Raw genomic sequence first — 13803 nt, 5'->3', positions numbered from 1 at the left:
AAATAAACCCATGGGACCTCATCAAACTGAAAAGCTTTTGCACAGCAAAGGAAACCAAAAAGAAAACAAAAAGACAACTGATAGAATGGGAGAAAACAGTTTCAAATGATGCAACCGACAAGGGCTTAATCTCTAGAATATATAAACAACTTATACAACCCAACAGCAAAAAAGCCAATCAATCAATGGAAAAATGGGCAAAAGACCTGAATAGACATTTCTCCAAAGAAGATATACAGATGGCCAGCAAACACATGAAAAAATGCTCAACATCGCTGATTATAAGAGGAATGCAAATCAAAACTACCATGAGATATCACCTCACACCAGTCAGAATGGCCATCATTAATAAATCCACAAATAACAAGTGCTGGAGGGGCTGTGGAGAAAAGGGAACCCTCCTGCACTGTTGGTGGGAATGTCAACTGGTACAGCCACTATGGAGAACAGTTTGGAGATACCTTAGAAATCCATACATAGACCTTCCATATGACCCTGCAATCCCACTCTTGGGCATCTATCCGGACAAAACTCTACTTAAAAGAGACACGTGCACCCGCATGTTCATTGCAGCACTATTCACAATAGCCAGGACATGGAAACAACCCAAATGTCCATCGACAGATGATTGGATTCGGAAGATGTGGTCTATATACACAATGGAATACTACTCAGCCATAAAAAAAGAATGACATAATGCCATTTGCAGCAACATGGATGGAACTAGAGAATCTCATCCTGAGTGAAATGAGCCAGAAAGACAAAGACAAATACCATATGATATCACTTATAACTGGAATCTAATATCCAGCACAAATGAACATCTCCTCAGAAAAGAAAATCATGGACTTGGAGAAGAGACTTGTGGCTGCCTGATGGGAGGGGGAGGGAGTGGGAGGGATTGGGAGCTTGGGCTTATCAGACACAACTTAGAATAGATTTACAAGGAGATCCTGCTGAATAGCAGTGAGAACCTTGTCTAGATACTCATGTTGCAACAGAAGAAAGGGTGGGGAAAAGAAAAAAAAAAAAGTAATCTGGAAGAAAAAACAATCATTAAAAAGGAATCTGGACTATATATACACCTTGTTAATAAAATAACTGCAGAATCCTTTTAACTCTATACAATTAGGCCTTTGCCTATGTTTCTGGTCTCATTTCATGCCATTCAAGGGTCTTCAACTATACTGGCTTTCTTTCTCTTCCCTTTATAGGAACTTCCGTACTTCAGGATTTTCTCAAGTGCTGGTTCCTCTGCATGATTCCCACAACAAGTACCTTCTCTAGAGAATCTGAACTGTGGAAAAAGGTCAGATCTCTCTACGGTTCTTTCTCAAAGCAATCAATTACTTCAGAGTTTTTATTACAATTTTAATCAACCATTTATGGGAGTCTTTCTTACTACTGTAAGTTCCATAAGGGTAAGGACCATGTCAGTTTTGGTTCACCACTACATTCCCAAAGCCTAGAACTGGGCCCAATAAATAAAAAGTGCTCAGTAAATTTTTGTTAAATGAATTAAATATTAGATATTGAACAGAACTAAAACACAGCAATGTCTTCTGGAACAAGTAGTGAAACTTAGTACAAGATCACCCAATCATGATTCAATTGCCTTAGCTACCTCTTCCCTTAGCAGGGAAAATGGGGCTTCTCAAAATGTAAGATTATATAATATGCTGTTTCTAATGCAGAAATTTGTTAAATTAATGAGCTTAATTTTAACTCATTAGTACAAAACCTCAGGGAAGTACTATGACAAAGTACAGATTAAGTTCAAATGGCTTTTCCCCTCCAGATTACACAAAGATGTTTCTTCTAGTATGACTGAAGGCACCTGAAGTCTGATCATCCATTAATAAAATAATATTCTATTCAGAAATACACAGATCTCAGTTCTCTATGATTTTAAGTTTTATTTCTGTTAATGGAAAAAAAGAAAGTTCTTCTTAGTCTTTCAGTACTTACAAGCGAAGGGACTGTGAATATCTGAACCGAGAGGTCTGCGATTGAAAACTCTCTGTCGTGGTCATCTGTCACATAATCACTCTGCAAACGCTCATAGTTCTATTAAGAAGGCAAAAAAAGGCAAGGAGTGCCAGCTATCAGTTACAAAGAAAAGGCAAGCACTACTCACCAGAGTAGGTGCGGTGAAGAACTGGACAGACAGAGCAGTCACGGACACTGCTCGCTCGTGATCATCCTCCATAAAATCTCTCTGCAACTGCTGGTAATTCTAAACAACAAGGGGGAGATTCACCTCTAATCCACAATGACCAAATGTTTAAGGATTATAATGAAAAAATCAGTGCTGGAGGAGTCAATAAGACACACTATGAGAATGGTAACTGGAACGATTTCCATGAATTTAACTCCTTATAAATACTGATTTGCTATACAATCTTCTTGTGCACAATGGCACTTTATGAGCTCAAGTAGGGGTAACTGCTACTAAAATCCTGGGATGTCACTGAACACAGGTGGAGCTAAATCACAGTAGCTTTACACTATCTCTGATGAAACCAGACTTTCATTACTTCTGGATGCCTATCAGAGTCACCTGATGGCTTTCAAACTACAGATGCCTGGGCCCCATTCTTGGTGAATCTGCTTCACTAGGTGTGAGAATGGAACACAAACATGTATTACATGTATTTTGAAAGAGTTCCCCAAATGATTCTCAGGTACTTCCTTGATTACTAACTCCTAATTCAGCTGAACAAAAAAAAAAAAAAAAAAAAAAAAGCAGTTAGTTTAATCACATGCTGCTGAAAGGGAGAACATAATTCAAAAATATCAGCAACCTAGAGTTCATGATTTTTTTTTTTTTTTTTTTTTTTTTGTCTTTCTAGAGCCACACTCGTGGCATATGGAAGCTCCCAGGCTAGGGGTCAAATCTGAGCTAGAGCAGGCCAGCCTACACACAGCCATAGCAATGTCAGATCTGAGCTGTGTCTGTGACCTACACTGCAGCTCAAGGCAATGCTGGATGCTTAAACCACTGAACAAGGACAGGGACTGAACCCGCATCTTCATGGATACTAGTTAGGTTCTTAACCTTCTGAGCCACAATGGGAACTCCGATTTCATGATTCTTAAATCATATGTATATATACATGTGGTTTCAACCAAGTTATCTTTTCCTTACAGACTTTTTTTTTTCTTTTTTGGCCACACCTGCAGCATATGGAAGTTCTCAGGGTAGGGACTGAATCTGAGCCACAGCTGTGACGTATACCACAACTGGAGCAATGCCGGATGCTTAACGCACTGTGCCACAGCAGGAAGTCCTCCCTACACAAAGTCTAATAGGAATAATACCATAATTCACAATGGAATAGTTTTTTTTTAATTTATTTTTTATTAAAGTACAGTTACAATGTGCCAATTTCTGCTGTTCAGCAAAGTGACCCAGTTATACATATATACACATTCTGTTTCTTGTATTATCTTCCATCATGGTCTTTCCAAAATGGCACAGGTTTAAAGTCTTCATTTATCATTTCAAATCATACATACTGCATAGATGAATACTCAGGTGATAAACAAGAATAGTCTGGAGTTCCTGTTGTGGCTCAGTGGAAACAAATCTGACTAGTATCCATGAGGTTGCAGGTTCGACCCCTGCCTCGCTCAGTGGGTTAGGGATCTGGTGTTGCTGTGAGCTGCGGTGCACATCACAGATGTAGCTCAGATCTGGCACTGCTGTGGCTGTGGTGTAGGCTGGCAGCTACAGCTCTGATTCGATCCCTAGCCTGGGACCTCCATATGCCATGGGTGTAGCCCCTGGAAAGATTAAAAAAGAATAGTCTCGCTGCTAGAATTTTATTCTATTGATAAAAGATTAAAAGATCATTTATGAAGTTTCTTATAATTTAAAATCAACACACTGACATATTACTATAATTTTACAAAGTCTAGATATAATCATGGACTACAGTTACTCTGTATATAACCTACTTTATTAATCTTCAAAAGTGAGAAACTAAATTACCTTTGCAAATCGAATGGCAAACAGTTTCTTATATTTCAAATCCATAAGGAGACTGCTCATGAATAACTGATGATACACACTCCTAGCACCTTTTATAAAAAGAGAAAATGTAAGATAAGGATATATCAAACAGGCCAAAAATTACATTTCCAAAGTTGTTATATGACCTACAGTATTTTAAGTCTCAAGAGCAAAAACTCTACATATGTTCCTTAAAACAAAGTATGTACAATTTGCTTCTTTAAAAAATCAGTTTTTCTTGGGAGATCCCATTGTGGCTCAGCAGTAACAAATCCAATTACAATTCATGAGGATGAGAGTTTGATCCCTGGCCTTGATCAAAGGTGGGTGAAGGATCCGGCGTTGCTGAGAGCAGTGGTGTAGGTACAGATGTGGCTTGGATGTGGCATTGCTATGGCTGTGGTGTAGGCCGGCAACTACAGCTTCCATGTGACTCCTAGTCTGGGAACTTCCACATGCCATAGGTGTGGCACACCCCCACTACAAAAAAAATCAGTTTTTCTAAATATTCTTTTCTAACAAAACATAAAGGTTATTTAATTTGGGTCATGGATGCCCAAATCTTTTTTTCCCCTAAAGAATAGGACTGGGAGTTCCCGTCATGGCGCAGTGGTTAACAAATCCGACTAGGAACCATGAGGTTGCAGGTTTGGTCCCTGCCCTTGCTCAGTGGGTTAATAATCTGGCATTGCCGTGAGCTGTGGTGTAGGTTGCAGATGCGGCTTGGATCCCGCATTGCTGTGGCTCTGGCGTAGGCTGGCAGCTGCAGCTCCAATTCGACCCCTAGCCTGGGAACCTCCATATGCCGCAGGAGTGGCCCAAGAAATAGCAAAAAAAAAAAAAAAAAAGAATAGGACTGTATCTGCTAATTCTAAAAACCGTAAATACATTTATAATTACCTATGTAAATTCCCTTTAAAAGCAGTTAAGATACTTACCTTTCCATAATTTGGAATCATTAAGCATCAATCTATCCACTAGAGAAGAGTTTTCACCATCTGGCCCTTCTTGTAAACCAACTTGACATAAAATTCGGCGAAGGCCATCTTAAAACAGGAAGAAAAGTAGTCATGAAATAGTAACTTCAAATATTGAAATAAAAATGACATATTAGTAGAAACAGTCAAATGGATCAACTAAAATTTTACATTTTTTTAACTAAAAGTCAAATTTATTCAGAGCAAGTAAATATGTTAACTGTTTTATTAATATTTTAATAAAATGAAAAAAAATCCAAATCTTGCATTACATACCAACTCTTATTTCAGAATACCAAAATATATGCCTACTGGAAAGGCAATGACCTCTTACGTGATAAAGAGTTTAAATAAAAAACCAAAAACCCCAAAGCCACTGAAATAAATGTAGTTCCTCACGCAGCTATGTTAATACCAGATTATAGTAAAATTGTTATATATTCCATGATAACACTATGCCATGATATTATCCCGTGATAATGAAGATACATATAAAATTACGCTACCATTTAAAGAGTACATGACCTCTGTATTACAACATACACCAGTATTACAACATATATTATGATATATACCATATTTTAGTAATGCTGTGCAAAATGTTCTTCACTAAACAAAAATACACTATGTATTTATGTATAACAACTATGTGAGAAGTTTTGGAAGAAAAATTCCTAAATCTTCTAAGTGCTAAACTTAAAACCCCCAAAACTTCAAATATTACTAAAGCATTAATAAAACCAGAACTTTAATACCTTTTAGTTTCATATTTTATATGTAAAATCAGTTTTTAGTTTTCTACAAGCATGCAAAACAATAAAAAAAGAGTAATTTAAAATTTTAATTAAAGAGCCAACAAATAACTGTTTACAAGGCTAAAGAGAAAACCTTATATAAGTATTAAATAGATGATAAAGTCTTTAAATTATTGATGGTAAATAAATTTTCTCAAAGAAAATTTTCAGCACAAAGTTGTTTCCATGATACTATTAATATACAGCACAGTACTTGGCAGACAGATATCCACTGGAAAATACCAAATCCAAAACAAAATGAGGATAAGAAAAATAACATGAAAGGTATTTAAAAGGCAAGCAAACATGTTCTACATTTCCACACTTTCATGTTTTCACCTGTCAGTTCACAGTGTGGCAATACTTCTTCTATTAGCCCCCTCCCCCCCGCCTTTTTTTTTGGGGGGGCTAAACCTGCAGCATGTAGAAGTTCCCAGGGCCAGTGACTAAACCCACACCACAGCAGCGAACCGAGCTGTTGCAGTGATATTGCTAGATTTTTAAACCACTATGTAACAAATTAAAAAAATTTCTTTATAGAAAACACTGGAATGTCATTTATTCAAACCATCTCTCTTGCCTAAAGAACAGTATAGCAGCCTAGATAGATCTATTCCTATTTTTTACTCTTCAGTGTTATACAACAAACTTGTATTTTTGGCATTGAACATTAGAGTTCTTAATTCTATTACCATTACACTTAAAAGGTTATCTAATTTGTAGGCCACGGGAACTTCCATATGCCCTGTCCCATTAAAAAAAAAAAAAAAAAAGGATTATTTAATGTGTAGACTGTAGAAAAACAAAATCCAAATACAGAGTAACTTTAAATTTGGAAATTTTCAGAGTCAAAACAAAGTCAAAACAAAGATATCCTTTAAACAGTTAATCATCTAGGTTTTATTTATAGTACCATTTTCCAGCTTGTTTAAAGCAACAGAGTTTCACAAGATACTCTATTAAAAAAAGTTATTTTGGAGTTCCCATTGTGGCTCAGAGGAAACTAGTCAGACTAGTATCCATGAGGTTGTGGGTTCGATCCCTGGCCTCGCTCAGTGGGTCAAGGATCCAGTGTTGCCGTGAGCTGTGGTGTAGGTCGCAGACGTGGATCAGATTTAACGTTGCCGTGACTGTGGTACAGGTCGGCAGCTTCGGCTCCAATTCAACCCCTAGCCTGGGAACTTCCATATGCCACAAGTGTGGCCCTAAAAATAAAAAATAAAAAATTAAAAAAAGTTCTTTTACCAAGTTGGTAAGATTTAGATTTCATTAGTATATTAAAGTCATTTACAATTGTTTAACTCCACTGTTTCCTGCATTTATTTGAATACAGATTTCTCTGTATGCATATAAAAAAGAGGCTGTGGATCAAAATTTTTCTGTGTGTAAAGATCTTCTGAGATGGTATTTTAAAACATGAAACTAGAGCAAAAAAAAGACGACTCCACTTGCTATTTCTTCCAAAACAGTTTTGCAAGGGCATATGAGCTTAATTTTAAGTCAATTAGCATAAGCTTTTATGAACCTACCTGAATATCCAATAATACTTCCCAGCCAAGACAAAAGTTTCAAACCAAAATTCTGATGTGCGACAATAGACGAATGCATAACTTGAACTTTGAGTGGCTTTGTCTGTCTACTGGTATTTCTCTTAAAAAGAAATAGCAGGATGAAAAACAAACTTAAAAAGGCTATTTTATAGAAAGAAGTTATTATTTTTATTTAATGTAACTACACTCTCATTACAGGGGAGTATTTCATGTATGTGTGTAAGAAACATACCACTTGATTTGCCTTACTCAGATCCTAATTTTCTAGAAAGAATCTCAGGATTTACAAAAAATAAGTTACAGCTTATGAGTAACCTGAATCTTTGGTCTTATATTTAAAAATCTGTCCCACCAATTATAAATTATTTAAATGCTTAAATTGACTTTATGTCTTTAAACTACTTTATTAATGCAATTATACACATTTAAATAATTTACTTCATTTCAGAGATGTGATGTTATCAATACATTCAAAGAATTGTAGTAAATACATACAAAACTGGATCATTTAAGGGTGCAGTTCAGTAGTGCTAAGTATACATTGTTGTACAACCAATCTCCAGGGCTTTTCTTGGAAAACTGAAACCCTGTATCCATCAAACACTCTAGGTACTTCATACAAGAGACTCATACTCATACCTTATCTTTCTGTGACTAGCTTGTTTCACTTAGCATGATGTTCTAAAGGTACATCCACAGTGTAGCATGTATCAATTTTCTTCCTTTTTAGGGCTAAATAATATTCTATTGTATGTATATAGATTTGTTTATTCATTCATCATTGATAGACACTTAAGTTGCTTCTGCTTTTTGTCTACTGAGAATAATGCTGTTACGAACATGAGACCTTGCTTTCAATTCTTTTGTATGAACACCCAGAAGCAAAACTGCTGGATCATATGTTAATTCTATTTTTTTCCTTTTTTTGCTATTCTAGGCCTGTAACTGCAGCACATGGAGGATTCCAGGCTAGGGGTCCAATTGGAGCTGTAGCTGTGGGCCTACACCACAGCCACAGCAACACTAGATCCGAGCCACGTCTGCGACCTATACCACAGCTCACGGCAATGTCAGATCCTTACCCCGCTAAGTGAGGCCAGGGATCGAACCCGCATCCTCATGGATCCTAGTTGGGTTTGTTAACTGCTGATCCACAACAGGAACTCCTGTTAATTCCATTTTTAGTTTTTAGAGGAACCACCATGCTGTTTGCACCATTTGACATTCCCACAAATAGTGCACGAAGGTTCCAATTTCTTTACAGCCTTGCCAACATTTGCGATTTTTTTTGCTGTTTGTTTTTAATAGTCATCCTATTGGATATGAGGTGCTATCTCATTGTAGCTTTTACTTGCATTTCCCTAATGATTGGAAATTTTTTTTCTTACTAAGGCCAAAGCTGTGGCATATGAAAGTTTCTGGGCTAGGGGTAAAATCAGAGCTGCAGTTGCTGGCCTACGCCACAGCCACAGCAACGCCGTATCCGAGCCATATCTACAAACTACAATGCAGCTTGTGGCAATGCTGGATCCTTAACCCACTGAGTGAGGCTAGGGACCAAACCTGCATCCTTACAGACACCATGTCAGGTTCTTAAGCCACTGAGCCACAATGGGAACTCCTGATTAGTAATGCTGAGCATGTTTTCATGTGCTTTGGCAATCTGCATGACTTCCTTGGAGAAATGTCTATGCACGTCTATCAAAATTTAAATTTAGGAGTTCCCATCATGGCTCAGCAGAAAGGAATCTGACTAGCACCCATGATGACGCAGGTTCCATCCCTGGCCTCACTCAGTGGGTTAAGGATCCAGCACTGCCATGAACTATGGTGTAGGTCGCAGATGCGGGTCAGATCTGGTGTGGCTGTGTCTGTGGTGTAGGCTGGCAGCAACAGCTCCGACTCAACCCCTAGCCTGGGAACCTCCATATGCTGCAGGTGCGGCCCTAAAAATACAAAAAACAACCCCCCCCAAAAAACCCTTTAAATTTAACATGTTTTTCTCTTTTCCTTTTTTTTTTTTTTTTTTTTTTGCTTGGATCATCTTTCTATCCACTAGTTCATCTCATTTCCACTTCCCACATGCTGTGGGTGCAGCCAAAGAAATGAAACCAACTTTCAGCACATGGAAATTTCTGGGCCAGGTATCAAACCCACACCATATCAGGGACAACACTGGATCCTCAACCCACTGAGCCAGCAAGGAACTCCTAGAAATAATTTTTCTAAATCTATTAACTGTCTATGCACTTTGTTTATGGAACATTTTGCTATGTAAATTCTTTCTGTGGCCAAAAAATATGTTTCTTCTCTAACTCCTGGGCTTCTAGTCTTGGTTACGAAGCTCTCTTCCTCCCTCAGAATGTATTTGTAATTTTCTAGATTTTCCTCAGACTAGTTATCTATTTCTGGACTTTCTATTCTACATAATGAATACAGTATATTTTACAGACACTACTAGATTACAAATACTGATATTTTAAGGAAAAACTTAAATAACACTATGAAGCAACAACCGTAAAGGAAAATAAAAAAACAACCCTAGCCTTTACCTGGATTCATCTATTGTAAACATTTAATCCCAACTGCTGTAGCATTTGCACCTTATCTTTCTTTCTCCACATACAGATACACACATAAGCACTTAAAAAAAAAAAAAAATGAACCACTGAGGGTAAGTTATATACATCATGCATCATGTTCCCTTATGCCTAAAAATTTCGGAATACACTTCCTAAGAATGGGAATGTTCTCTTATATAACCACAATATAGTTTCTGATGTATTATTAAACTGAGTATGTCCACATATCAATAAAGAATTTCTTAGATAACACACAAACTCATGAAAAAAATTTTTTGCTATACTAAAATGTAAGGCTTTTGTTTAAGGAGAGACACCACAAATAAGCTTAAAATAAGCCACATGTTATGAAAAGATACTACAACAAAAGATCAAGATTATGTTAAAAAATCCTTTCAAATGACTAAGAAAACGACAAATAACCCAACAGAAAAAAAAAAAAATGGGTAAAGCATATGAACAAGAAATTCACAGAAAATTTAAATGACCAATACAATAAATATGAAATAAGATATTCAGTTATCAAGGCAATGTAAATTTAATTCCTAAGATGCCATTCACACACATCAGGTTGGCAGAATTTTAGAAATTTGACAATATATAGTTTTGACAAAGTGGTAGAGAAATGGGTACACTGCTGGTTGGAATGTATATTGGTGCCACCGTTTTGGAGATTAAGCTGGCAATCTAGTATAGCTGAAGATGCTCATAACCTAACAACTCAGAAATTCCATGTTTTGGTATATATCCTTTAGAAACTTTTACATCCACGCAGTAAGTGGACAAAACACTGTCCACAGCAGGGCTGACAGTCATAGAAAAAAAAAAAAAGAAATAACCTAACTGTCTGTCAATAGGAGAATGGAAAAATTATGGTACAGTTATCAATGAAATACTTTATAGATGCATGTATTAACACAGATAAATCTAGAAATGACACTGAAATGAAAAGGCAAGTTGTAATATAATATAGTCGTATGAATCTTGTTATATAATGTTTGAAAACCTTCAAATAGATACATATAGATGCGTATAAATTGGCAATTAAAAGATGAAGTATAAGGGCATGTATGAAAATGAAAAGTGAATTAAGGAAAGTTATCATTAGGGAAGGAGGGAAAGGAATGGGATTTAGAAGGGGCCTACCATTTTATTACTTAAAATAAGTCTGAAGAAAATAAGGTATAATGTGGCATACATTTTTATCTGTATATTTAAAGTATTTCTCAGTACATAAAATTATATTTAAAAAGGACACTTACATAAAATGCAGTTACATGGAATAGTTAAAAACAATAAATTTTAAATTAAAAAAAATCTAAATGTGGGAAAGAGTTTTCTTTGAGATAAATTATTTACTAAATGCTATTAGGATACGTAGCATTATCTTGCTATAGGATACCAAGAAACAACTTGCCTTGAATTCTCACCTTGGTGCTAAAGGTCAGTTTAATTCCTAAAAAGTAACGTGAAACCCTATCAAAAACAAAACAGAAAGCAAAAAACTTTCTAAGATGTCTCTGATGAAGAAATAGGATGACAGAAAAAAAAAATCTTAACATTCACTTTCTATATCAATCTTACACAGTTTTAAAAAATTAGATAAAGCAACAAGTAATGCTCAAGAAACATATCTTTTAAACATGATTTTTGGTTGATGGTGGCTTTACATTCATGAAGGCATAAATATGTGTTCATATACACCAAAATGTGGGACTAGTTTTAAAATAATAAAAAAATGAGAGTGTAGACATGTTTTTAAATTACTTACCACGATTACTGATTTTGCTTGTTCACAATACTGGAAGTCTCCATAGCGAACAGACCTACGTCCCTGTAACCAGGATATTTGAAATTTACTTGTGAAAATATTTATATTCAGTATTAATAACTTTGAACAAGTAAACAAATTTGAGTACATAAAAACTCTGGTCAATTTATAATATACAATGTTTATTCATTGATTAAAAAGTAAATTAAAATATTTTCCTTTAAAACTATCCTAACACTTCTCAAGTCATTACTAAGTATATTTCCTTGAACAACACAACATTTATTCTTCTAGGCTGCTATAATTTATATTTTCACAACTGAGTATTTCTAATCACAGTGTAGCATGAGGGTAACTGTAGCTACATCTCCTCCTAAACTTTTTGACAATAGCTTACAGTTTTACTCAAGATGTACTTGGGTCAATATTCATAGGAAATTTTTTTAAAAATCACATAATATATACACACACACACTCTAACTCAATTTTCTAGAATAATTTATCTGTATTAAAATTTTGATTTATTATGTGGCATCAATATAATGAAATTACTTACATCTCGATCTACTGTAGTTGCAAAACCTATGGCTTCTTTTTGTGTACAGTTAACGGCTTTCTGAAGAGTATAAATAACTTGTTCATAGGTATGAACCTCATCATTAAACAGCATGCAATAGTAGGTGTCACTCTTCTCTCTGTGGGATAAAACATTAATTACATATATCTATTTGCATATCATTTTGCTTCAGGCTGATTTATTAAGAGCACATTTTGGGGAGTTCCCATTGTGACTCAGCAAGTTAAGAGCTTAACGTAGTTTCTATGAGGATGCAGGTACAATCCCTGGCCTCACTCAGTGAATTAAGGATCCGGGGTTGCTGTAAGCTGCAGTATAGATTGCAGATAAAGCTCATACTTGGTGTTGCTGTGGCTGTGGCACAGGCCTCAGCTGCAGCTCTGATTCGATCCCTATCCTGGGAACATCCTTATGCCACAGATGTAGCCGTAAAAGAAAAAAGGAAAAAAAAAAGAGCACACTTTGTTCTAGGGAACATGCTAGGTACTAGGCACATATCTGTAATAAAGTCATCACGATTCCTGCATTCAATGACACTATTGTCTGATGGGAAAGATGGATACCGGACATATAATTCTATGTAAACTGGCTTTTATCAAGAAGAAGAGGATGCTAGAATGGGATAAAACTGGGCTGTGAGTTCAGAGGACTGCTAAAGAAGTGACCTGAGAACTGAAGTCAGCAATGGCTATCAGTGGTGCTCAACTGCGGACAAATGTCCTCAGCTCTTCATAGATGACCACTTGGCAATGTCTGGAAACCCTTTCGGTTGTCATGACTGGAGTACGGGTAATCTACTAGGATCTAGTGGTTAAGGGCCAAAGATGCTGCTAAAAATTCTAAAATGCACTGGTCTGTGCCCATAATATCTGGCTCCCAAAGCTAACAATGCCAAAGCTGAGAAACCATGGACTAGAAGAAAGAGAAAGCAAAGGCCTTGAGGTGGCAAAGGTAAAGGTACCAAGAGCTGAAGTAGAGGGGGTTAGGAGATTAGTCTGGAGAAGAGCAGAAATCTTGTAATGGATTTTGATCGCACCATTCTAAGGGCAATCAAGGACTTGAAATAGTGAAATAAGAGCTATGGTCAGATTTGCCCTAAAGTTCACTTTGGCTACAGTCTGAAGAATGAATCAAGAGGGACAAGAGTGGATCTGGCAGTCCAGCTGGGGAGGTCATGTTGTCCAAGAAGGAAATGAATGTAATGTGGATGAGGATAGTAGTAACGGAGATGAAGAGAAGTAGAACAATTTGATGGAGCGAGAACCAGCTGGACTTGAAATCTAAGTGGATATGGATAATTTGGGTTTCTGGATAGGTGAAATACCATTTACTAGGATGGAAAAACATTACAAGAGAAGCGAGTTAGATTCTTTCCCTTTCTATGCTGGTGGTCCCACATGTACAACAGAACAGAAAAATAAAAACACAACTCTTCTATTCTCTAGGGTCTAAATTTGGATCTTAGATTTAGATCTGAGTTGGTTGCTAACTTGAAATACATGAAGACACAGTCATGAAATAATAAATCATTTTCAAC

At 36.4% G+C, this 13803-nt stretch overlaps 1 protein-coding gene across 9 annotated transcripts in view; it reads right to left on the bottom strand.

The window, feature by feature from the left end:
* The window catches only part of UBR2 (ubiquitin protein ligase E3 component n-recognin 2), a 129494-nt gene that overhangs the window by 68223 nt on the left and 47468 nt on the right, over window positions 1-13803 (bottom strand). For 8 of the 9 annotated variants that reach the window (XR_002345723.1, XR_002345724.1, XR_001297863.2 and 5 more), the window contains exons 6-11: window positions 12246-12384; window positions 11690-11752; window positions 7316-7436; window positions 4954-5061; window positions 3995-4083; window positions 1969-2067 (exon numbers count right to left, since the gene is read on the bottom strand). Coding sequence is in view for 5 of the 9 variants with exons in the window: in XM_021098699.1 (XP_020954358.1) it covers window positions 1969-2067; window positions 3995-4083; window positions 4954-5061; window positions 7316-7436; window positions 11690-11752; window positions 12246-12384 (619 nt within the window). In the remaining 4 variants the exon portion in view is untranslated. Of the gene's footprint in view, window positions 1-1968; window positions 2068-2137; window positions 2237-3994; window positions 4084-4953; window positions 5062-7315; window positions 7437-11689; window positions 11753-12245; window positions 12385-13803 lie in introns of all 9 variants that reach the window. The other variant, XM_021098700.1, reaches the window with a different exon arrangement.

Source organism: Sus scrofa, chromosome 7 (genome assembly GCF_000003025.6).
Source record: "Sus scrofa isolate TJ Tabasco breed Duroc chromosome 7, Sscrofa11.1, whole genome shotgun sequence".
NCBI lineage: Eukaryota > Metazoa > Chordata > Mammalia > Artiodactyla > Suidae > Sus > Sus scrofa.
Note: the sequence above shows the minus strand (reverse complement) of the source record. Positions and strands in the feature narration are given on the sequence as shown.